Source organism: Tachypleus tridentatus, chromosome 13, assembly GCF_004210375.1.
Source record: "Tachypleus tridentatus isolate NWPU-2018 chromosome 13, ASM421037v1, whole genome shotgun sequence".
NCBI lineage: Eukaryota > Metazoa > Arthropoda > Merostomata > Xiphosura > Limulidae > Tachypleus > Tachypleus tridentatus.
In genome coordinates, this window is record NC_134837.1 from 272,623,908 (window position 1) to 272,651,749 (window position 27,842).

A 27,842-nucleotide genomic window follows, 5' to 3' on the forward strand; every position below is an offset into this window, starting at 1 on the left:
ATCACCCACTATCTACAGATTTATCTTTGTTTTAGACTGTGTATAGATTTTAATATACAACAAGTATTATGCTTTTAGGAAAGATAACCAAACTATAAGCACTGATTCTTAAGGAACAAGTTACGTGGCACTGATTCTTAAGGAACAAGTTATGTGGCACTGATTCTTAAGGAACAAGTTATGTGGCACTGATTCTTAAGGGACAAGTTATGTGGCAGCCTTGTTGATTAACCTACTTTCTTTTAAGTTTCATGTAAACAAACTTTGGCAGAAAATTAGCTAGTAATCGACCTATTGTAGATCAGATTTATTTTATCTACTATGTGCTGATCATTAGATAATTACCCACTGGTATATTTTATTACTTTATTCTATGTTATTAACTAAGTTAATATCAAATATCACTTCCATTCACTATTCTCTAACATAATGAACATCTTAGAAAACAAAGATAAAGAAAGAAAAGATCTTGGTCATAAATATTTGTACATTAAATTAATGTTTTCTTTGAATTTTTATGTAGCAAAATAAATCTACCATCTGTCAATTTCAACAGACATATTTAAAGACACACTGGAAACACCTGTTCCTCTTTCAAGTGTTAAAATCTTGTTTGAAAGCACAATTTTCACTACTAACGAACCAGCAAAAACAACTTATTAAATCAAATTACTGCAGATAGATATTTTTCTACAAATGTTTAATTAGTATTCATTCATAAGTTAAAAAATTCAACAGAATGTGTGGCAACTGCTCATGGAACCTTTTAGACTCAATTATGATCTAATAGTCTTATTATACAGAATATTTCAGTTTATTGTTACAAATAGTTTAATAATAGTCTTATTATACATAAAATTTCAGTTTATTGTTACAAATAGTTTAATAATAGTCTTATTATACAGAATATTTCAGTTTATTGGTACAAATAGTTTAATAATAGCATATGCCATGAACCAATGACTGTTTGAACTAACCAACACTTCTTCCTAGAAGGTAATGTAAATAACTAGATATTACAAAGATACCTGCACCCGAGGAACATCTTCAAATGCTTTCATGAACATCTCTTCATCAGCTGCTCCAGCTGGAACTAATATGTTACATAAAAAACACAATTTTTCAAACCAAGCTTTTGCAAACAGTTACAAAATCAAAAAAATAAACACATACATTAAAAAGAAATTATCACTTTAAAGATGTTATAAATAAGAAATATGGACTGTTGAAACTAATTTACTTGGAGTCAAAAAATGAAAGAATTGCACTTTAATTGAATATCAGTACTAAAAGTCAGAATAAAAATACCTAGGTAATGATGACAGTCATTAACAAGCCTTATGGGTCCAAAGGAGATAATGAGAAAAAGAGAAAAATAACTCATTTTTTTAATATATGTTTAAAATTTTGTTCTAGACACAAACCCCTCACAAAGTGATCAAATTAAGATACAATATAAACATGAATACTTAATAAAACCATCTTAATTATTATATTCAAAATATTGGAAAAAATATATAAATTTGGTCTTAAAAATTTACGTATGACTCAATTCTTTAACAGCAACAATAATCAAGTTAGATTGGAACTAATATTAGGATTGTGAGAAATGGAAGTATTAGAAACTATTACTTATTACCATAAAAATGTATAAATTAACAACTCCTACTAAGCGCAATCAATAAACCTACCTGCAGCAGAGACTGTTGTTTTTTCCGAGCCGTTCTTTGGGCTGCGCTTCTGCTGCAAGGCTTTTGGGAAGAAGGAAATTGAAAATGACACAAGTTAGACATGGCATAAACAAACACAGCAATGTTAAAACTTTTGAGAAATTTAACACTTAAAAAATCTTTTCAACATTTTTGTTAATTTCCCAAGCTACGTAACAGTTTAATAAACTACTGTATAATTATGGCACCTACTATACTCTTAGAGAATGTTTAAGCACTTGAAATTAAGTTTGTAGCTAAAGACAAACATTGAATCATGATTCAAATTGAAAGTTTAAAATATGAGACTAAAACTACGTTTCTTAATATACATACAATTTAACCTTACAAGGCTCAAAATTTCATGAAAACATGTGATAGAAATGTGTACATTTACATAATTACTTCTTGTTGAAAATTTTAAACAAAGCTTTTAATAAATATTGTACAAACTATTTAATGTAATTATAAACACAGAAATACATTTGCAGTATATATTCTTAATTTAATATATACATATATACTAACAGTTATAAGAAATGCATGTATTTTCTTATAGCAAAACCACATCCAGCTACCTGCTGAGTCCACCCGAGGGGAATCGAACTCCTGATATTAGCATTGTAAATCTGGAGACTTACAACTGTACTAGCAGGGAGCATTATAAGAAGTAAATAAATTATTTATTTGTTATCTAGCAGGATTGGTTGATGACTTATTTAGTGCAATTTCAATTTGAGAATGTGTTAACGTAAATATGAATATTAAAAACAAACAAACTTTACATACTGCTGAATGCATTTTCTATCACTTTAAATACATGTATACATATGTCTACCTTTCTCTATTTCTTTCAGGTTGTTTGAAAAATAATGGTGGATTTTTGTATTAAAAGTTTAGTCATTTATAAGGATAAGAAACCTGTCTCTTTATGGCTTCATATTGAAAAACTAAAGCTTTATTCTATTGATTAGTGTTTTTTATTATTTTATAAAACTTTATTTCCAATGTTTCATAACCTTACAATTAATAATGGAGAAAAAAGTTGTTAATTTTTTGTATGAATTCAAACATGGTCAAAATGGATCATGAGCAGCTTGCAAATATCAACCAAGCATGGGGCAAAGAAACCACCTCCTAATATACACAGTACAGTGTTGGTTCCAAACATTTTGCAATGGACATGCGAGTCTTGAAGATAAGGAGGGCAGAGGACATCCTTTTTTCTGTTGGAAACGACCAATTCAGAGCATTAATGGAAAAAAACCTGTGACAAATGTTCAAGAAATGACAGAAGAATTTAATTTTGGCATTTCAACAATTTTGATTAAATTGGAAAAATGAAAAAAAAAATTAACTGGTATGTTCCAAATGAACTCAGTGAAAATCACAAAAATCACCATTTTGAACTGTGCTCTGTGCTGATTTTGCACAACAGAAATGAACCATTTCTCTATCAAAATGTCAAATGATAAAAAGTGGATCCTTCACAACAGCAGAAAGTGGTCTGCATAATTGCTCAACTATGACGAAGCTCCAAAACACTTCCCAAAGCCAGTTTTGCACTAACAGACGATTATAGTCACTGTATAGCAGTCTGTGGCTGGTATTATCCACTACAGCCTGCTCAACTAGGGCCAGAATAGCATTGTAGAGGTTTACTGTCAGGAACTGGAAGAAATGCATGGAAAGTTGCAAATAAAACATCAGCATCAGTCAACTGAAGAGGTCCAATCTTACTTCATGATAATGCTTGGCCACACATTACTTAAATGAAATTCCAGAAACTCAACAAATTGGGCTGTGAAACACTGCCTTATCCTCCTTACTTCACAGACCTGTCACCACTTTTTACAGGAAAAAAAAGATTCAACAACAGAGAATGGCTTTAAAGAACATTTTAGTTCTAGGACTTATTGCATAAAAAATCTTGTTCCTTGTTGGCATAATTGTATAAATTCACTAGGTTTCTATTTTGATTAATAAAGTTGCTTTTGAATCTTTTTTATTTCTTATAAAAGTTACAATTTAAAATTTACCATTATTTTTTGCACAACATAATGAAACACTATAAGTAAATTCAAGTTGAGGATTATATGCATGAATACACGTATTGATTGCTAGGCCTACTTTTAGGATCATTAAGAGAAATAATAATCAATTACAGAGTCATGAAATGATTGATTCTCTTTGTTACAATTACCTAATGCCATTACAGAGTAAGAAATACTGAATCAATGAAGTTTTACTACACACACTTATAAAAACAAAGTTTCAGCTTATTAGTAATACAAATGTATGTATGAATCATAAACATGCGATACCAAGAACCACATATCAAGGAAGGGTTTTAAAAAAAAACCCAATAATAAATGTCACATGATACTGGAAATAAAAATAACTACATTCTAGTCCTGTCATCCAACATACAAACTAACAAATTCACCTGATACAATAAAAAAAATAATGAGTTTGTTATTATATTTTATTAATTTGGACAAAAACATTTTTAATTAATCTTATGAGCTTCAAAAATTAGGATGATACAGCACTGTCAGATAGTAGGACTCAGAAAAAATAAACACATTATATTGTTTGTCAAAGCATGATCCAATGATAGCACATCAGCTGGATAAGTACTTACTACACACAATGAAGGCAAGGCACTTCTACCTTGATTTATCATACACACTATAGAAACATAAACATAGAATCATTAAGCATATACATACTGGAAGTGCGTTTTGGGGTTGATAACATTGTCTTTCTTGGAGGTGGGGCACTACTGGCCCGCTTGGCTGATGATTTGGAGGACTGTAAGAATAACAGTTTTAAATTAGATTTGGGATGTCACTATTTTACACACACAATTTTGTATTAATAAGATAAACAACAATAGCTACTGAAAAATAAATAACACTTGGTAAGGTAATTTTATTCATAAGTTGACCTTTCTTGTTTATATAAATGTTTTATTTTTACAAAAATAGTCAAAAAACATTTTGTTTGTTAGTACAAGAATCCAAACTGATAAAATTTCAAAATACTGCACTTTTTTTTTTATCAATTATTTCTAAATACATTAGAGTTGCAAAACAGAAAGATCTATGACAGCCTTTGCTCATCTGCAATAGATAGAATGTACAAAACTTGTCAATTCTACAAAACTTACACAAGAGAAATGATGACCATCATGAATCATGGGCTACAGTTAATACACCTCACATGATTACCAAAATAATTAACAATCAGTTTCTCCCATCTTGTAGAAGCTGACTGACACCAACTGATATTCATATTAAATCTGAGATGGTGATGAATTGGAAGAGAAAATGAAAACCTGACAGAACTCTTCCGGAACATATTCCTGTTTTTATTTTTACTTGTTCGATATTAAACACTCAAGGTAGATATCCTCAAGAAAGATGAGATAAAGTGCTTAAACTAATTTACTTTAAAAACATAGTTCAAATTAGCACTGAAACTTTGGAAACTTCAGTATATTTAGTTTCTATATATATTAACCTACCACAGATCTAGCAAAACTTTCCTGTAGTACCATCATAACTTCTGTCAGTTATAACTGTTATCATTCATAAAAAGAACCATGAATATACTTCTGTCACTTAAGATAATGACATTATATATTCTGGTAGAATTAGAATTATAAATACTACATAGTGAAAAATGTAATTATGAAGAACAATAAGTAGAATAACCCACCATTCAATATTTAAAATATGATTATGGCAAATACATCTATTACTGTTGAAACAAAAAACCCACAAAATTTTATAAAACAAAAAAATATTTTTTTCGTTAAGTAAATAGTTTCTTTTTTCAGAATCTTTTCGTTTCCTTTAAAGACCATTAACAAATATTTTGCTGTTATTATTATTTACTTTAAACATTAAGAACTTCCAGCCAATAAGAAGCAGGTAACAAATATCTGAAGTACTTACCGAAGTCAACATCACTGCTGTCAGATTGCTAATAGCAAGTAAATTTGAAAATTAATTTAAAATCAGAAAAATGTGTAAAGATTTTTACCATGTATTGTATATGATATTAAAGTAACATAAAGATACATTTTTACTGTTTGTTATTACTGAATTTACTGAAGTAAAAATGATGTCATGTAAGATGTGCATGAATTTAACTGGCACAGAGAACCATATAAAATCATGCAATAATTGAATAACTTTCAGTACACAATAGTCTAACAGTAATTTACCTTAATTAGCTGGAAACTAATATTTTGATGAATTCGTTGATGAGAAACAAATGTTTACACTAGCACCTTACTACTGAAAAAGCCATTAAATTGTTTTATGACTTAGACATTGAGATTTTGTACCTAAAAATGATAATGATTTTTAAATATTGGAAACAAATGGAAGTAGCTAGTTGAAGCTTTTCATACAGTCCACTGAACTTGTAGATTCTACAATGTAGAACTTTTGTTATTATTGTTTTTAACATACTAAAATAAATATGACATGTAAAAGTGTAGAACTTCATAATTTTATGGGTAAAAATGCAAGGAATAAATATTTATTATATTATTATTACACATATGAAATATAAATCTCAATACATGAATACAAAACCTTGCCATTTTATTTGCAAAAATAAGCATATTGAAATATTAAGCTTGAACTTTCGTACAACATTCACACTTCACAATTCCTTTTTATGACCAAAATCAGTAGAAAACAAATTTGCAACAAAGTTTGTGTGAAAGCACATCTATAGTTTAAAATAGCTTAAGTTCAAGAAAAGAACAACCAATCATGTATCATGAATGAACAAAACTAAGGAAGTACAAGTGTTTAAAACTATGTTATGCATTCAGAAAGCTCATTACATTTGTGAAATGTACACACACACACCTTACTTTGCCCAAGAATAATATCTTATAATGTATGCATGTGTAATACATACATTTTTAGAACTGTTTTAGTTAATAATAATATAAATATGCTCATTTCAGTGCACAGCTACAGAACAGGCTATCTGTGCTTTCCCTACCATGAGTGTTGGATCTCATATTTTAACATTGCAAATCTGTAAACTCACTGCTGACCTACTATCAGACAAGATGGAAAAAGTGGGAAACTTACTTAACTTGACTTTATCAAGGATAATTATTACAAGCCCTTTAACTTTCTTGAACAATTTTCTATTTATTATTAAACATGGTGGGAAAACAACCCCACATGAAATTACTGGATTTCATAGTTTATATATGCTAGTGTTACAAAATTATTACATCACTTTAGGTGATGGATTTGTATATGTGCTACATACACTAGAGTAACAAAAGCAGATTACATAATAACAACAAATTAAATTAATTACGATAAATTATGAAAATCTATGAACTTTTATAAAAATACAAACAACTCATGCAACATATATTACTGACTGGACTAGTCAGTCTCTTAAACCCTAATAAGGAAGCAGCATTTTGTTTTGTTATTCAGTTTCATATTTACATTTCAAATATTGTCACAAATAAACAATTGTGACAAAAATCATCTTAAATTTAACCGAATACTTACACAAGATTATAAATAAGCAATTATAATTACTGCTGTTATTATCTGTTATTATTATCTGTTTTTCACAAAAATATGTGACTTGGCAACTAAATTTCAATTAAGAAACGGTAAGTGATTATTATGTACACATATATATAACAATAGTGTGCGTGCGTGTAAAATGCTATGTAGAAGGAAATTGCCAGGAAGGATATTCTACAACGAGGTCAACACTCTAATGTCTTTTGAACACGTGTTCTGCTTTTTCTACCCCAGTTCATACCCTAAGGGTGAGATGTAAGGGAATATCTTGCACATCTGCTTTCACTTTCAAATACCTTGATAGCACCCCACCAGGGGGCAAACAACGGCATCCATGAAATGGTTTCATTACCTAAACCTTCTGGACAGAAACGATCACGAAATATCTACATTCCCATATGCAGGTGTTAAACAGGAGTTTACTCTCCAGCTTTCCTCTTCAATAAAAAAATAATAAAAGTGTCCTGATCGTGTAACAAAGCTACATTTTGAAATAATAAACTTTAATTTTACTTTTGACACTGAATTTTATTAGCATGAAGTCTAGTGATACAATAATAACCAACTAATGTTTGCGACGTATACTGTGATACAGTGTTCAAGATAACATATTTAACCCACATTTCATAAACGGCACAACTTGTTTTCTTTTTCGGACACTAGGCGTCCAGAGATTCGCGGAAAATCAATTCTTTACTTGAAAGACAACTTTTATTAACTACTTCAACCTCTTTTTTGTGTGGTTGAAAACGGAATAACATTACAGCCAAAAATTTTATCTTTAAAGAAGTCTAACAATTTTACTGGATTAGAAAGAAACCACGTGATCTTGAATATTAACAGCAGTGGCGACACACCTGAGTGAAAGAGGAACACCCTGAATACCCCAGTTAGGAAAGTGAAATACCTTTCCTCAAAAGTATGGGTTGGTTTGGTTTGAGTGGGCTTCCGATTACCTTATATCATTGTTAATTTTATACTTTTGTAACAAACTATACGAGGTTGGTTGATTTAGCCTTTGTGACACAAAGCAACTAGGCTATCTGCGCCAAACATCCGGTAAAAAGTTAAAATTAAAGTAAAATTATTAAAATTCGTAAAACGGAATTAAGGTAAACAAAAAGTTCAATTTTTGAATTAAAAACATAAATAGCGTTAAATCCACATTTTACAACTAGTTTACAGCAATAAGAAAGAAACTACAGTAATACAATTTGTAAAGGACTTTCTGGAGCATAATTGTAATTATCATAACTCGCCAGGATGACATTCAAACATCAGCGTTAGTCACCTGAAGTTAACCTTTCCAGTTATTTAATGTTATGGCCATTTTCTAATTTCATATCGAACTAGATGTACTTTAATTCTTAAGAAGGAATCATATTTTAATAAAAGGTCTAACTAACTATAAATTAACTACTTAAATAGATTTAAAACGGTTAATAGCTTAACACAAACTAAACACATTTGTAACGTGGACAGTGTCACCAATATTCTAGTTAAGGCAACTTCCTCTTTCCGATCATTACGGTAACAAGACGGCCAAAGTCCAATAGAGGGTTTTATTTGGAAAAGCTTGTTTTCACGTTGTTCACTCCCAAGTAGTTTGCCAAATGGCACGGAGTCGAGTTTTAAATACAGGACCATATCCCACGTATGGAACAGGCACAGCAGTGATAGCGCTAGAACAGAGATTTAGCTGCGGTGTCGGAGAGCTCGTTCCCGCGAATACCGGCGAGGCCTGGTATCCAGAAAAACTGGATAGATGTAGATGTTAAAGAGAAATGGGCCAGTCGGTTTTGAGTATCAGCGATAATGAAGTAAAGCGATTCCAGGGCCAGTAGAGAACTAAGCGAGTCAGTATAAATAGTGCAATTTGAGTACTGCTCAGCTTCTATGTGATCCAGGCCAAGAGATATGGCATACAGTTCAGCAGTGAACACAGGAACTGTAGAGGGAATTCTGTGCGCAACCATCGAACCACAACAAACCGTGACTGAGCCCACACAGTCACCTGATTTCGAACCATCTGTATAAATATGAATGGAAGGATGGTTCAAAATATGTTAAAAAAATAAAAGAGGGTACTTTCAATTGGGAGTGTCTGCTTTTCTCAGATTACTTAAAGAAAGGTCACATTTGGGGATTGTAATAAGCCATGGTGAGATGGGCTGACCAGTGGATACAGCAATGTTATCAAAGGACAGACCCAATTCATCCAATTATGTCTGAATATGAAGGTCAAAAGGAGCAATGGCAGATCGTCTGTTCGGAAAAAGCGTGGCCCACTGAGGAAGGAAAACACAACCCCAGGTGGGTTGTTGTTGTAAGGACCGAAGTATACAGTAAAGACAGTTGCAAACAGCAGAGGTGTAGAGGTTTATGAGACCCTGTACAAGCTCAAGACTGAGGACGTGCAGAAAACCCTGATGCAGAGCCGAAGTCCCTGATGATGAATGGGGTCCAGCATCTTCAAAGCCAAGGTCCTGACAGAGCCATAGACCAGTGACCCATAGTACAGTTTTGATCGAATAAGAGCACGATATATCTTTAGCATAGAACATCGATCTGCTGCTCAAGTGGTGGAAGTGAGGGCACGGAGGATGTTCAGTGCTCTTGTGGGCTAAAAGTGCAATGTGGCAGGCTGGATTCCACCATGGACAAGGATACCGTGGAAAACACGTTGAGGTTTTAGGAATACATTGAACAGCTGCTTGTATAATACAATCACTGTCCCACGCAGTCGTCTATTGATGACTTACAGAGAATGGTTGGATCAAATTAAGGTTATGAAAAAATATCGGGTCAAAGGTCGCAGACTATACACCCACATTCATGCCTTGATCAAACGATTTTATACGTCAAGAATTAAAATTGTACATACGAAAAATATAAAAAAAATATTTGGGAGTAAATACTTCCACAAACACATGCAGATGTAACACAAAGATGAATTCACCAGAATAGTGTAAACTAAATCATACAGTGGTCAAAGTCACGCAAGGTTGAGACGACATTTTAGAAACATAAGCATGACTACACAGCTTTTGTCTAAACGTATGAACGGTCGCATTTCTGCTCACCTCATTACTTTTCAATTTCAAGTATTAGTTTTATACAATATTAACATAAGTACCGTTACATGGAAAAATGTCAACATGCTAAATGTGTCCCATGAGAAAAATAATTTCAAACCAAATAGCAAAAAGCCTAAACTGAGAGGAAAATGTTGGGACAACCGATTATTTTAAAATTTGATTCGCAAGCTCAGTTTACGATTTCTAAATAACTAAAAATAATGTATTTACTATCAGTGCATTTTATAAACCAGATAAACAATTTGTCTTTTCTTATTCTGTTATTTTTAATTCAATAATAAAAGAGCCCTGATTGTATTTATTTTCAATATATGAGCGAAACAGGAAGGTCAGAGACTTGTATGGCTCAAGTATATCCGCCCCTAATTTAAAATTGTTTACAAAAGGAAAACTAGCCACTCAGTTATATACAGCACCTTTGCATCAACCAAATAGCTGTTATGTTTTCTGAAACACATCACGTCTTGAACCTTGGACACTTTCATACTCAGCCCAGCAAGCTAGCCCACTAGTCATATCTTATTCACAATTGATGAAAGTTGCACCATTTTTTTTTTGGGTATAATTTCCTCCATAAAGATCACATGTACGTTGTTCATAAGCTTATCCACGGTCGGGCATATTTTTTTTTAAACATATTTCATATCTGATTTATATTTGGTTTGTGTTCAATTTCGTACAAAGCTACAAGATGACCATCTGCGCTAGCCGCCGCAAATTCAGCAGTCAAAGACCACAGGGAAAACAGCTAGTCAAAAATCACCCACCGCCAACTTTTGGACAAGTCTTTCACCAACAAATTGTTGAATTAACTGTACCATTATAACGCCCCCAAGGATGAAAGGGTGAAGATGTTCGGTGACAGGGAATCGAATCTGCGACCGTCAGATTGCAAGTCAAGCGCTTTAACCACCAGGCCATGCCAATCCTTTAATGTACATAGTATACTTAGTAATCATTCGAATAATGTTTCTACTTCCTATTACAGAGTTATACTTTATTAAAATAACTCCATGATTATCGTACGACTTTGTTTTTTTTGTCTTAGACTTTGAGTCGTCTATGAAGACTGTCTCTTAGAACTTTAATTCGCTGTTACCATGTTTGAACTGCATTATTAAAAACCTGACCGCCCAAGGTGTGTGTATTACACATGCATGCGCAAACTTGTGTGCTTTCCAATCATACGAATTTTTACTCACTGCTGACGAACTACGGAATTTGATCTCTATTAGCGTGCTGATTTTTGCAACTAACATGAACAATTAAAAATCAAGTGTTAAGTCACTTAACTAAAAATATTTTACATAACTTCATGTGAAGTATACAAAAAAAAGGAATATTTTATTATGAAAAAAAAAGGTTACACATTTATAAATTGTACCAGCACTTTTGGTAAAGCTAGCAAGACTACATGCTGCAATCACTGGTTTCGAAATACTGACTAGAAAGACAGCAGCATCCAACAACTCAATATCAACGCCAAGGAATCGACTGTCACTCTAATAACGCATGTACAGCTTCGAATGTGAAGAAGAAATCAGTAGTCAGTACTGATTGTAAACCAGCTAGAAAAATTCATAGGTCTGCCTTGGGACCAATTCATCTCTTATTCGTAAGTTATCCCACCGTTACTACAGTGACTAAGAGTTAAACATCATATTATACTAAAGTTTTATATATATATATGTTATACATAAAATTGGGATTCTTACCTGTGACCGACTATCCGTGTCATCGTCTCCTTTGTGACTTCCTAGAATAACAATAAAAAATTATATTCACAAATGTGCACATACAGTTCCAAACCTCTTACGAAATAAAACTAAATTCTCAATTAAGTTTTGTCTCACGAATTACGGACTTGTAGCGCTAAAATACTGGAGACGTTTCAAAAATTAAAAGGCTACAGACTCTGTTGTAGTTATTTGAAACCGTCTCTGACTTTGAATTAGTGATCAGAGATAATGCAAGCAGATTTTAATTGGCTATCACTCCCCATCTATTTTGTGGTTTCGTAAGTATTCGAGCCAGATCTGAAATTCAGTGGTTTACCATAGGGCTAACAGCGCCTCTTTTTTATTTAAATATGTTTGCAAGATTTGTAGACCGTGAAATCATCGTCATACAATAATGAAACTTGCTTATATGATACTGGAAAAAAACGTTTTATTACGCGATGTGAAACTCCCAGCTTCGCGAAATATTTATCCTGTGTGGATGTAAATGTGCAATAGGGGCCACAATTTTCTCGTTTTGCCTCCGTTTCCCGTCGAGGAGAACTTTATTTTTCTCCATCCTCCGGGTGCAGTTATGGCATCATTAATACGTCACATGCGGATCTAATGCACTGACCCCATGGGTAATCGGCTAGTAAAGATAATGTGTATTTATATGGCTTTTCATCTACAATATAATTGAAACCAGTTTAAAGAACACAAAAATTTAGCAATGTAATACTAGTCTTCACCACCCATCGCCAACTCTAAGGCTACTCTTTTACCAATGAATAGTGGGATTGATCGTCACATTATTAACGTCCCCACGGCTGAAAGTGCGAGCATGTTTGGTGTGACGGGGATTCGAACCCGCGATCCTCAGATTACGAGTCGAGTGCCTTAATAACCTGGCCATGCAGGGGCAACATGTTCCATGACGGAATAAAAAACCTACGAGTCTACTGTCCTAACCATGACCAGGCCTTCAAGACTTAATTACAAATGACAAAATTCATTGAAACAGAATAGCCTACGAAAGTATCGCAATTATAAACTTATTAGAAGTTACACAGCAATATAACTATCGAATATATGTGAGCTACACACTTAAAAACAGGATTACAAAAATCTTAACTGATCAAACACACTTCTGATTTAAAATATTTGTTATCCATAACGAATTACAGGTGACACTTATTACACTGTATCAAACAATTACGCACATAAATTTAAGTAATTTCTTCAGTATACAACGTTGCTACATAATAGAACAACAACAACAACAAAGCCAAAAGTAAAACAAATAACAACAGAAAAAAGAAAGAAAAACTGTGTTTAAGATAGGTGATATATTTTTGCCATACATGATATGGGACTAAGCCGTAAGGATTACATTTTCTTATGTCCATCATGGTCAATTTTGCAAACTCTTAATCTAAGACCCAGTAAGAACATTTGTAGTAAGAATTTTTATGCGTATATTTTAGTAGCTTAACAGAATACCTTTTAACTCTGAGGTGTATTTATTTCTTAAGTAAAAAAAAAACCATCAATAATGGGCTATCTGTGCTGTAGCCACTGCGGGTTATCAAGACTTAATTTTTAACGTCATCAGCCCTCAGACTTGCCCCTGAATCACGGGAAGCACAGCCACTGAATATTATTGTACCAACGCATCACGACCTTGACTGGTTGACACTTTACTTCATCGTTAAAAATAAGTAAAACCTTTGTTTGTCGATAAGAGAAAAGATATAAAATGTGCTGCGCCAACTTCGAGTATCTAAACTCTGTTTTTGATGATATAAGCCCCTCGACTAATTGTTGAGCCAATGAGAAGAGGAAAGGGCCTAGCAAACTGTTATTAATATATTCACTTTTTCGTTTAATCTGTGATCCACCTGGCGACAATGATTTTTTGATTTCGAGAAAAGAGCATATAGACGGGCAAATTGTAATCGTATTAATTCAGCAAAAGAAAACAGTACAACATTAAAACACTAAGATACGTGACTTTATACCAAAATAAACTAATGCTCTGTCGTTCATTTTATATCATGATTCAAGCATGTCATCATCGCTATTCGAGAATTTCAACTTGAGGTGTTAAAATACATGGCGTATCTTTCATGTATATTCCTTTGACGTAATAAGGCTTCTAAACTTATTCATTATGTCACCACTGCCAAATCTGATTTCTCGTAAAACAATTGGTGCTGTCTCTCTCTCTTCTGAGTAAGTCGTTTGTTGTTTACAGATAAGGAGTCCACATGTGCAGTAGATGGCACATGTCTATTTACGTGGATGATGGTTAAATAACCTGATCTACGTGGCACTTCTCAACTGTGCTTAAAAATGTGTTTATTTGTTGAAATAGCAACTCTAAAGTTTAACCTAACTGATTTACTTGAGTGTTAATATTGATATATGAATAACCAATCAAATCAATATCCCTGAGCTTTTAGATTGTCAGAAAAGAGACCACACATGTAATCAAAGAGATTTGGGGGTTCTCGAAACTTGATTCAAGAATTTACAAATGCCACAGAACGTTCAAACGAAAGTATTTACGTTTAAACATTCGATTCCCAAATGGGTCAGGAAATACCTTCCTTCCCAGGATAGTTCAGATTGTTTGTTGAATTCCGCGCAAAGATACTCCCTAATATAATAGTCAGCAACACGTACCACCAACTCTTGGGCTACTCTTTTACCAACAAATAGTCGCATTACAACGTCCCCACATCTCAAAGGGTGAGTCGACGTGACAGCGATTCTAACCAACGATCCTCAGATTGCGAATCAAGCGCCATAAGCACCAGGCCATGTTATCGAAGGGCTGTATTAAGTGCAGCCCTTGTTTGTGTCAAAATATCAACAAAAACGAAATCCTATAAGATATAGAGGAATGTTATATCATAGATTATATCAGACAGTTTTAAGCTTTTGGTAAAGTACCAATACCGGAAACTAAACCAATCTCTGTCTCTATTTTTTTTTTTTTTTTGTAGTTAAGTACAAAACTACACCTAGGGCTATCTACGCTCTTCCCACAATGGATATCGAAAGCCGTTCTAGCGTCGTAAGTCCGCAGTAATACAACCACACTCTGAAATTTCTCAATACGAGAACGAAGAAAATCGTCCACAGAGTCATTGGCTAGTTTACTTTCACACGACACAGCGAAAATTGATTTTCTGACTCACAGTGAGCAAAGATAACCCATTCTTTGACTTTGTTATTACTAATAAAACAAATATAATTCAGGTAATAATTCAATTATTATCTTCTTCATTCTACGTCACAAATAAAAGGATTAATTAAGAGAGAGCAAAACTAGGGTTACTGAAAGGTGAACAAATTTTGTTTCGTCGTCTCAGTCGATTAATACTTAACATGTTCACAAAGCTTCTGTACGCTATATTTTAATGCACAGTTAAATGCAAGAGTTGGAACTCCCTTCCTATTGAGTGGACTGTCTTATATAAATTACAACAGATTTCAAGAAACTACTTCCGTGGGTGTTATTACTATTTCAAACAGTGCAAAATCATTGTATTATTCATGCATTATTTAATAATATTTTTCGTTCAGTTCGAAATCAAAGGCGTCGCAACACTGAGACTGCGCACTGACAAACGTGGTGCTACGAGACTCCATAGTTAAAGCGGAAACTTGGCTGAACACGTGATTAAATTAAAATAACTTTCATACATTATTTAAAACATCTAAGCTCTAGACAAATATTTAAAGCTATTAAAATGCATTGTTTTCTCGGAAAAATTCAATAACAAAATACTTAAATTAATCGAGTTTAATGGCTTTTTTCTCGCGCCTTTTAAGGCTAACGATAAAAAAATGTGTCTTGTTTAAATTATTTCACCTTTAACATTTATCAGAATAATGATTGGACAAGATATTTGTTTTTATAGAGCAAAGCCACATTACGCTATCTGCTAAGTCCATCTCTGGGAATCAAACCCTGTATTTCAGCAGTATAATTCCGTAGACAGGAAGAGAGGGGAAACGTAATGTGATTAACAACAAACACAATATACAGGGTGGCCCGTAAGTTCCTACCCATCCATATATCTTATGTATCCAGTGTATCTGTGTGCTATCTCTCATTCTCGCTGCATAATATTATGCGACGCCATGTTCTGTGAGACATTTTCAAGTGTAAATTGGCTTAAATCGGCCATATTTCTCTGACAAAAAAGAAAAAAAGTATAATACATGCGTAATTGAATATAACATGATAACATATGGATAGGTAGAGACCTACGGGCCACCCTGTAGATTTGATTTGTCATAATTATTGTAATTTCACTGAGGTGACATAGCAGACAGCCAAATGTGGCTTTGCTCTATAAAAATAAACAAATACCCGGTTCAATCATTATTCCGATAAATGTTAAAGGTGAAATAATTTAAACATAAAACTGTATTAACAACACACACTTCAGTGAAATTACAATAATTAAGGCATTTCAAATCTACTTGTGTGTTTTATTCAGAACGATACAAAGTTTTGAGTACACACGGAATAAATGTAAAAGGCCCGGCATGGCCAGGTGGGTTAAGGCGCTCGACTCGTAATCCGAGGGTCGCGGGTTCGAATCCCCGTCCCACCAAACATGCTCCCCTTTCAAGCCGTGGGGCCGTTATAAATTTTCGGTCAATCCTACTTTTCGTTGGTAAAAGAGTAGCCCAAGAGTTGGCGGTGGATGGTGATGACTAGTTGATTTCCCTCTGGTCTTACACTGCTAAATTAGGGACAGCTGGTGCAGATAACCCTCGTGTAGCTTTGTGTGAAAATAAAAAAACAACAACCAAACAATGAACGTAAAAAACAAAAATCGACATCGAGAGCTTCAACAACCCCCCTTAACTTTAAAGTTGTCCCAATCCGAAGATAATTATATAATATGTTTAGAAAATTGTCAGCGTCAGCGAAATGTTTCTACAATCTTACAAACTGTTTCCCTCATAAAACACTCGAAGTAAAGTAGTAAATGAAAGTATCCAATAATAAATTCCCAGTTTTACTTCCAACGTACTTCTTGGTTTTATCGTATTTAAAATCACAGTATTACCAGGACAAATAACCTGTTTCATAAATGAGCATGTTTTCTTTGAGTTAATCTTCTAACCCCGCCTGCATAATCAACTTTTGAAAGCAGAACGACAGCACCTACCTAAGAGCATTTTACAGACAGGTTTATATGAAAAGATTTTATGAACGTCACTGCTTTCCTGATACTGCATACTTCTGATTTGGAGATAAGCAATGAAAAGCGACGTCTACTGACAGAAGTAACAAACACTCTCAAGTTAAGAAGGTAGAGAGGTAGGGCGAATAGTCCACCACAACATATAAAAGCACGCGTGGAAACCAAAGATGGCCTCGATACATACATGGCTGTTCTGATAATACTTCAATATTTTCTTTACGGCGTTTGGATAAACAATTTAGTGGTCAACTGGTTATTCGCATGAAGTAACGCCCCAGTTTTCAGAGAGGTATCGAGTTCATTCTACATACGTGTGGATCTGTAACACTCGAAAGAGTATCATGCTTTTTTTTTTTATGGTTTACATATTCAAGTGTGATAAAAGTTGCGTTTACAAACAGGATTAGGAAAGTGGAACTACGAAATTAACTTAAACAGTGTACGAGAGTAACTGAGTTTGTTCCCCCTCATATAAATATGCCGAACTTTCTACACAGATTAAAATGATTTATCTTAGCCCACGTGAAACCTGTAAACTGAAAGTATTCAAAAATTAGTAAAGCAAAACAAAGAGCTTAGCTTATCTCATACTTGTACGCTGCTGAGTTGTAAACAACTTTTTAGAACACTGGAAAGGTCTTTCGACACCCAACACTCTCCCTGCTACGCCCTGCGTTTACGCAGACTAGAAATTCCTAAAGGTTTTGAACGGAAAGTTATAACTGTTAAGCGAACAGCAACACAATGGGCTATCTGTGTTGTGCCCACTACGGGTATCGAAACCAGACTTTCAGCACTATAAGCCCAAGGATGGACCGCTTGGAACAACGGGGGGGGGGTTAACATTATGAATAATAAATATGTTTGGCTTTAGATAACTGATTTATTAAAATATACTACGTTAGATTAGATTAGTTTGGAATTTCGTGCAAAGCTACACGAGGGCTATCTGCGCTAGCTGTCCCTAATTCTGCAGTGTAAGGGAAGGCTAACCCACCACTACCAACGAATAGTGGGAATGACGGTACATTATAACGCCCCTATGGATAAAAGGGAGAGCATGTTTGGTGTGACGGGGATTTGAACACGCGACTCTCGAATTATGGGTCGAGTGCCTTAACCACTTGGCCATGCCGGGCCATACACTTAGTTAAAAAGTATAAGTTACAAAACTACACAGACCTTAAAATGAACACTATAATATTATCATAACGTTAGAATAAATGTTACACTTAGAAATAATTGGTTTGATGATAAGAATAATAAATGGTATTTAATTTAAATTACAAGTTAAAGTAAGAATATGGACTGAAGAAACAACAAAATATTCATTATTTGTAATTTAACTAATTTTGAATTAAAAACTGAGTGAAAATTATTTTTTTTGTCAACAAATCATTGGTCAGAACGATTTGTGATGCTTTTTTATAATATCAGGAATAATCATATATTATGTTGGTAGTGGTATTATGAACCTCATAATTGCATACATACCGAAATGAGTCATTATTCCTGCGTCTTTAAACGTTTAATTTCATCATACATTTTAAAAAGAAATATCTCATTTCGGTTTCTATTGCTTCGCCAGAATTTGATGTATTTAAATCATTACTTTGAAAGGATTATACTGTACACATACGCAGGTTTAAGAGAATCACCGTCCATCCCAACTGACGAGTTCTGATATGGACTAAAGGCCTCTTGCGCATTGACTTACGCAAAATAAAGGTTTGAAGTGCTATTTTTACGTCTCTGATCTTGAATCAACAGTGAATGAGGTAAAAGGAACGTGCACAAACTTCTGTAGTTAACATGATTTTTATCACAACTTTTAGGCCTATTAGTTCTTTAATGATTTATAACCCTTAGGCAAATTAGTTCCTTGGTGATTCACAACCCTTAGGCCTATTAGTTCCTTGGTGATTCACAACCCTTAGGCCTATTAGTTCCTTGGTGATTCACAACCCTTAGGCCTATTAGTTCCTTGGTGATTCACAACCCTTAGGCCTATTAGTTCCTTGGTGATTCACAACCCTTAGGCCTATTAGTTCCTTGGTGATTCACAACCCTTAGGCCTATTAGTTCCTTACTGTTTCACAACCCTTAGGCCTATTAGTTCCTTAATAATTCAAACCCTTAAGCCTATTAGTTCCTTAATAATTCAAACCCTTAAGCCTATTAGTTCCTTAATGATTCAAACCCTTAAGCCTATTAGTTCCTTAAATTAAGAAATTACTGTACAAACGCCGAAAGCCATTGAATTATTAGAAACTTAAGTCTTAATGATTCGTAACCCTAAGGCATATTAGTTTTTAACGTTTCGATGGTTTTTGGCGTTTGTACCGTAATTTGCTAATGAAATATACGGTTAGACTTGGAGTAAAGAAAAAACATCCATCCGTCTTTTAATTCAGCATAGTTTGATTTTGAGCAAAATAGTTTTGGGAAAAAGAATTATTACATCCACACACTACAATACGATGGTCGATTAACTCGTTGTTCTTTTACAATAAACATTTTCTTTAAATAACAAATAAAAAGGCGATTCCAGAAGCATTTTGTGTAACACATTTGACATACGAACTTCAAACATATAATGCTGTATAAAACTTATAAAATAATACGCGTTGGTATTTCTCATTACGAATTACATGCACTTCTATATCCACTTCCTAAACTTTTTTTTTTAAAGATAAAAAGGTCGGTCACTCGTGAACTAAGATTACCCGACCTTGAAGTATAAACCAAACCTTGAAGTGCATACTAAAACTGGTTAGGACTTATCGATGAAACCGGCTCCTTTCGGATTTGTTTTATCATCATCAAATCTTATTACTGTTGTCAAAGGTATGCGTTTTCTCTGACCACGTGTTGTTAAGACGTGCTTCAATGCATGAATTGCTTTAAAATATACACTGTGTTAAGCAAGTAATCGTGACGAAGATATTACGAGATTTGAGGCTAAAATGAACAGGTGTACAACATTTATAGAATGTTCTCTCTTAACGCTGTCAATTACTTTTGGTTTTTCTGCACCAGGTGATTTTGGATCGTCCAAGGTCAAAGCAAATATAAACTTAAGAACGATTAAAATGATTAGATGATTATAACATATTTTTCTCTCAATGATAGTGTTAAACAGTACAATAATTAACTTATTTTTTTCTTACACGTTACTGTTTATACAGTCGAATAGGTATATATATAACCAACACATGGATGAGAGAAGTTATAACGTTAATTTTGTATGTTTTTATAAAGAAGCTACCAAGGCTGTATCTTCCGCATCCATTACTTTTTAATTACTGACCACAAAGAAAGTAGTTCATTATCACCACCCACGTTAAGGGATTGACAGTCGTTCTTATAACGCACCCACAGCTTAAAATGCAAAATACATTTTGTTAGACGCACGAGTTCGAACTCAACGTGCCAAATACGGAATCCTGAAATCTAGCAAATAGCACATTTACACCATCTATTATCTTACTCTAAGGGTGATCTTGTGTACGTGTGTTAAGTATCCATTGGTGCGATTACAGTAAATGCTGGTGTGGTAAAAAGAAACTGTCCGACGTGGTAAGCAGGATATTTTGTTTTAGGATTTTTGCCCAAGACGGGGAATAAAAACACCATGAAGTGGGATACGTTTCCTCTTTTTATAGATTCCTAACTCGAAATTTAAAAACAAAATAACTTAATCAGTTAAATGAGACTATTTTTATATTCCTTAAAGCACTCGCTATGCAGTTAATATCTGATAAAGTCATTAGAGATTTAACAACAAAAGAGGAGGTATATTGGCCTATATACAATTTTACTTCGTGGGATTGACCGTCACATTATAACGCCCAACGGCTGAAAGGGTGAACATGTTTGGTGTAACAGGGATTCGAACCCATGACCCTCTAATTACGAGTCGAACGCCCTAACCAGTTGGCCATGCCGGGATTTTTAAAATAACAACTGCTGGTTTCTCAGCAGAGCATCTGGAAATGACCGCCAATTTGAACCCCCTTTAAATTTCGACATTCTCAATATCATTTTTAACACTTTGTATGGCAAACTTTTCAGCCGGTGTTTAAGCAACAGGTCAACCAGGTTCTTAATAAAAAACTTCTCTCTTTCTAGGTCTCTCTACATATCTGCTAAGAAATCCTTTTTTTTTTATTTTTGACTAAAATAAACTTAAAATTTTTCAATTATACAGATTGAAACCAATCTATGCAGTAAAATAATCTGGAATAATAATTTTATTTTTGTTCCGAGTATAGAATAACATATTTTTTTATTCTTCCAAATTAAAATAATAACAAGTACAAGTTGTGTTTATGAAACAATTATACCTCACTAACGTTATACAGTACGTTTCAGTCCCTCCTTTTGAATGACCTTAGACTGACTCATGAAATCCAAAATTTAATGAGGTCTAGGATTTGGTATGCAGTATACCTGTTGTACAAGTTTGTTCAATATCCACTAATCCTACATTGAAATATCATGTTCACAAGGTTCGAAAAATAGTCTACGCATAGGGACCTTTCCACCTTTGACCTTTGAAATGTAACCAGTTTCAGAGTTTCGCATGTAGTGCTTGTTATGTTAGTGTGCGTTTTCTTATAGCAAAGTCGCATCGGACTACCTGCCGAGTTCACCGTAGGAAATCGAACCCCTGATTTTAGCGTTGTAAATCCGTATACTTACCACTGTACCAGCGGAAGACGTTATATTAGTTATCGCAGTCGATTCACAATATCTCGTTTTTCTTATATTAAATTCACATCGGGCTATCTGCTGTGTTCCCAGAGGGAATCGAAACCCTGATTTCAATATTCACCGCGCTGGTTCGCGAAGTAGGGGTATAAAATAAACACAAAAAACCCGCCTTCCCTCTAGTGAATTAATTCAAAATTAGGAATGGTAAGTGTAGGTATGCACGAATACACTACTGGTCAAAATCTTAAGGCCAATGAACATAAAGAAAAAATATGCAGTTTGCGTTGTTAGACTCAACCACTTATTTGAATAGTTTCGAAAGATGAAAATAAGAAAAAGGAAAATAAAAAACTTTTTTAGCATTTCATATGAAAAATGTGAACATTATGAAATTAGCCTAAATACTAGCTGGTCAAAAGTTCAAGACCATACCAAAAAGAAGTCCTAAACAGGGTAGGAAAATTCCCAACAAGAGGTCTCAGTAGTGAGTTGCACGGCCGTCATTGCAAATAACTGCTTGGGATTGACGTCCATTTCTACAGACTTCCCTTGCCATCCACCCCCAAACATTTTCAATGGGTTCAGATCGGGCGAACACGCTGGACGGTCCAAAAGAATCACGTTATTCGCCATGAAAAAGTCCTTTGTCCTGCCAACATTGTGGATTGTAGCGTTGTCCTGCTGAAAGATCCAGTCATTTCCACACAAGCGAGGGCTTTCAGTCAATAAGGATGCTCTCTCCAACATGCCAATGTAGCCAGCTGCTGTTTGATACCCCTGTATGACCTGAAGCTCCATTGTTCCATGGAAGGATAAAGTACTCCAAGATCATGATGAAACCTCCTTCACTGTGTCGTGTAGAAAATGTCTCCGGTGGGATATCCTTATCGTTCCAGTAACGTTGGAAGTCATCTGGACCATACAGGTTAATATTTTTCATATCAGAGAACGAAACCTTCGTCCACTTTTCTACGTCCTATGTTTGGTGCTTCTCAGCAACGTTTAACCGAGCTGTTTCGTGGTGTGGAAGGAGGCGTGGCCTTTTATAGACGATTACGGTTTTTAAAGCCTTTCTCTCGTAAATGTCGTATTATTGTTCTTGAGCTGCATTCTGCGTCCGTAATGGCCTTAATCTGGTTTGACCATCGGGTGGGGTCTTGCCGGACAACCCGTCGAATCCTCCTGCTCAACGCCGGCGAAAATTTATTGGGCCGACTACTTGAAATTTTCGTTCCGTATCCCTCAGGATCTTTTAAGAAATTTGCAACAGCAGTTTCACTACGCCCAATCTCACCAGCGATGGTACGTTGAGAGAGACCTTGCTTTTGCAGCTCGACAATTCTGCCACGTTCAAACTCTGTCAACTTTTTAGCCTTTGCCATGTATTTACCCAATGTAACACAGGAGATGTCAGTGGGAGATGTTGACAACGCTAATGCTCGAACACAAATGACTAATTTTCGTTACATGTTTACCGATTAACACTTCGTTTTAGTATGGTCTTAAACTTTTGATCAGCTTGTATTCAGGCTAATTTCATAGTGTTCACATTTTCCCTATTAAATGCTAAAAAAGTTGGTTTTTCCACTTTTCTTATTTTCATCTTTCGAAGCTCTACTCAAATAAGTGGTTGAGTCTAACAACGCAAAATGCATTTTTTTTTTTTTATGTTCATTAGCTTTACCCGGTCGCACCCAAAATGCTCGCCCTTTCAGCCGTGGGGGCGTTATAATGTGACGGCGAATCCCACTATTCGGTGGTGAAAGAGTAGCCCAAGAGTTGGTGGTGGGTGGTGATGACTAGTTGTCTTCCCTCTAGTCTTACACTGCTAAATTAGGGACAGCTAGCGTAGATAGCCCTCGAGTAGCTTTGCGCGAAATTTAAAACAAATCATTGGCCTTAAGATTTTGGCCAGCAGTGTACCCAAGGCCAATATTCTATTTTTTTTTATTACACGAACTGTTAAAATAACGTTTCATAGACTATAAACTGTAACTAGTCTGAGTAATAACACATGGTAAAAACCTTCGGGGGTTTGTTTGTACTAGATCCACATAGGTCCTGTTTTCGAAACTTAAAATAACTAACGGTGGAAACCAAGATAGACGATATAATAGATAGAAAGAACTTCGTTCACAAAAACTGGAAACTGTCGCAACATTCTCGAAGTTTAAAATCATTTCTTGAAATCGTATTGCCCATAAACAGCGAAGCTTCGTGTATATTATTTATACACTTATCAGTACTGGTACCGACATATACATGATGTGCGTAGATAACGGAAAAAGTAATTCAAAACCTATATTCACTATAATTACACCTTACTTTAAATTTATTATGTTTAACTTGAATAGTATTTCACTTTAGACTTGTTACAAGTTATAACAATTTGGAATCTGAAACTCGGGGAAGGGCGAGATGTAATCAGTAGGGGCGACGCCTTATAAGCCTTCTCTCCTCCCTCAGGGTTTGAGGCTATTCAGTTCTCTCATTAGCTCTAATACTTTCCTTCATTTGTCGTTGCGGTGAACTTTAATGTGAAAGCATGTAAGCACTCTAACAAACAACAAAACCAAAACCCAATCAGCTGGGACCTGTAGTTTGACAAGTTCACTCTCATTATATCCGCACAACTATTGGTCAATAACAATTTATCCCGTAATAGAAATTTATAAATCTGGAATTGGTATTTGTATATAATCATATGTATACGCCTGTGTGCGAGCCAATTGTGTTTTCCGGATAAATTTAACAGTCGGGATTCCTTCGTACATTGCCATATACTTCCAACACTTGATATTCTTCAGATAAATCAGTGGTTTCCTGGTGGGGAAGTTTGGTGTGTGTGCAAAAGAAAAACAAACAAACAAAAATCGTAAGGATTTTTTGAAACATTTTCGGGCAGATTTAGTAATGTCTACAGTAAGGTCGGAACTGAAAAATGTTTGGACTCTCCGATATAAACACATATAATGAGACCAGTGAGAGTCGCTATTGTTTGTCGTGGTTTGTTTCACCTAATGAGACCAGTGAGAGTCGCTATTGTTTGTCGTGTTTGTCTCCCCTAATAAGACCAGTGAGAGTCGCTATTGTTTGTCGTGTTTGTTTCACCTAATGAGACCAGTGAGAGTCGCTATTGTTTGTCGTGTTTGTTTCTGAAAATCGCGTAAAGCTGCACGAGCCATTTCTTATTTCGAACTTAAGGAATCCATGGGGCTAGTGTAACTGGAAAATACGATTTGACTGTCTACTTTAAAAAACTCACGATAGAGCACGATTTTCCAGTGACGGGACTCGAGCCCTGGACTCTCGAATTTAAACTACCAGGCTACGGCCGGTCCAATACGATAATCCAAATATTTTTTTAATTATTTAATGTTGCAATCGTCTCAGAACTTATTTTTTTTATTTCTAGTAACCGATATTCAACTGTATACACACACACACACACTGATAAAGTGTTCACAATCAGACGTTGTAGGTGTAAGCACTTAACTCGCAGCTACTAGATAGGTAAATACCTGCGTTTGTATAATGCCTAGCAGATGAAATCCCAGCACTTTCGTGAGCTATGACCACAAGGAATTTCCATTATGACTCAATAGTAATAACAAGGGCTGATAATGGGCATTTTTTTTGTCTCGCTGCGAGTGTTTTCGCTTTAACCCGCATTAAGTTCATCATTGATATAACACTGATTTGATCTCCTATTTATAACTAATGTAAATTATGGTACCAATGTGCGTGTGTAATGTTAAACTGCGAAATAAATTGCAGCCTCTCATTTTTAAGATAGGAGGAGATGCATTATACACACAGTTACATTTTCTAACGAGTGTTTTGCGTTAATCAACAGACGGTATTATAACTGTCCAAGGTAAAAAAATTAGGCAAAAATAATTGAATAACTACATCTAAATTTGAGAAAACAAAACAAAACATGAGCTGAAGTACACGGTATTTCCTGGTAACCTTCTTAAATTCAAAAGTTACCAATTAATTTTAAAATTGAATTACATATTAAATTACTTTCTTTTGGTCAGTTTACAATATTTTTTGTACGACATAAAATATTGGACAAAACAAGGTAGGGAAGTGGAACACTATGTCCATTAACCAACCTTTGCATCCACAAGAACGCCTCTGTGTGCTTGGACTTTGAGTTGTCAGTTTTATCATGTTATCAAACAGCATGATCCAGTCCGCATCTTCTCCCCACTGAATCTTTCCATCATCGGATACCAATTTGGATTTAATAACTGGTTCAGTGGTGCTTGTATCGCTAACACTAGCATTTCTAGAAGATGGAGACGACAGTCTGCCGTTTGTCTCCGACATCACAGTACTTTCTTTGCACAAAGAAACGGTCACCCAGCAACCGTTTGGAAATTTAAAAATGTACCAATCAAAAGTTCGAATATAAAAAATGTCACCTAGCAACCGTTTGGAATATAAAACAATGTTAACCAGCGACTGTCTCGTAATTTCTTCGATAAGTGCACTTGTTTAAGGCTAACATATTTAAAAAAAAAAAAAAGTCAAACTCACCAACAGCTATTTGCAAACTAGCTGTCTAACAGTATTTTTCAGCACTTCGGTGGCTTGTTGTCACAGTTGTAGTTTTCAATAAAAAACCTAAATTGTTTTCAATTCTGCTACGAATATAAAACCAAGTGATCTACAGAAAATAAGATCCAATCCCTTAGTCTTGATTATATGTATTAAGTAGTATTATAAAAGGCTTCTTACATGAACGAAACTACAGGTCTTGAGCCATCTTTAAGATAATAGGCAAAGACTTTACCTTAATTCCGACAAGTACATTAGATAGGTTTCTCGCATACGTAAACCTATAACAAAGTATTGCAATATTCCACTGAATTACTTAACCCGTTTATCGAATTGACCCATCAATACGATGATGGTTACAAATGGTAAAGATAATGGGCAACTCGGCTCTCCAGGTCGCTGACCACGCACACACAAATAACCCTGAATTAAAATGATTAGAAGGAATGTTAACGCATTTTGGAAGACGGCAGCTTCGTTGTTCAATAACCCAATGAGGTGACGTGTGGGTGATTTAGAAATATCTTAACAGCGATAATTGGTCAAATGCCTGACGAAATACGCCTGATAACAACAATGGAGGGCGTGTTAAAGTTCAGACGGAAGGATACGCTGGCAATAGTCTTTCAGTGACAAGTTTCACTAGCTGAGGTAGGTACATCGCATGTTAAGTAATTCAGAGAGACTTGGAGCACAGTATATCACTGATATTAAATCGCCAATGTATGCATAAGCCACATCACTTACGTGTGGTCAGGATGTTCTACGGTAAAAACACTAATAAGGAAGCAGGGCTTTCACGGACGAACTTCCACTCTCGTGAAGCAATGACGTCAACGTAATGTTGGACGTGTGCTCCCTCTTTACACGCCTTTATTGAACGAAAATAGGAGTTTTCAACATGAGGGTGAAATGGACTTGTGGACACGCTGACGCGGAGGCCACGTGCGAGGAACGGAACTCCTTTCTTAGCCTTCTGAATAGCGTCTCGGCCGCAGCTGTTAAGTTGTTACTAATGTTATCGTACTAATAGTTGGCTATCTTACCGTATGTAATACACAATACAGACGGTTAAGAAAAGGGTACTGGTATTGATACAGTACTACAGGGACTAAGCCAGTCAGATATCAAAAGGATGTGGTCGAACAGTCTCAGTTAATTGTGAAAAATGTAATAAGCACGGTATTACGCATGCGCGAACCAATAGCTTGCA

At 34.8% G+C, this 27,842-nt stretch overlaps 1 protein-coding gene across 1 annotated transcript in view; it reads right to left on the reverse strand.

Moving 5' to 3' along the window:
• Window positions 1–27,842, reverse strand: part of LOC143236573 (CLIP-associating protein 1-A-like) — a 64,513-nt gene that overhangs the window by 15,588 nt on the left and 21,083 nt on the right. Inside the window, exons 5-8 of the mRNA XM_076474871.1 lie at window positions 12,108–12,148; window positions 4,442–4,523; window positions 1,692–1,751; window positions 1,029–1,093 (exon numbers count right to left, since the gene is read on the reverse strand). Of these exons, the coding sequence (XP_076330986.1) occupies window positions 1,029–1,093; window positions 1,692–1,751; window positions 4,442–4,523; window positions 12,108–12,148 (248 nt within the window). The remainder of the gene's footprint in view (window positions 1–1,028; window positions 1,094–1,691; window positions 1,752–4,441; window positions 4,524–12,107; window positions 12,149–27,842) is intronic.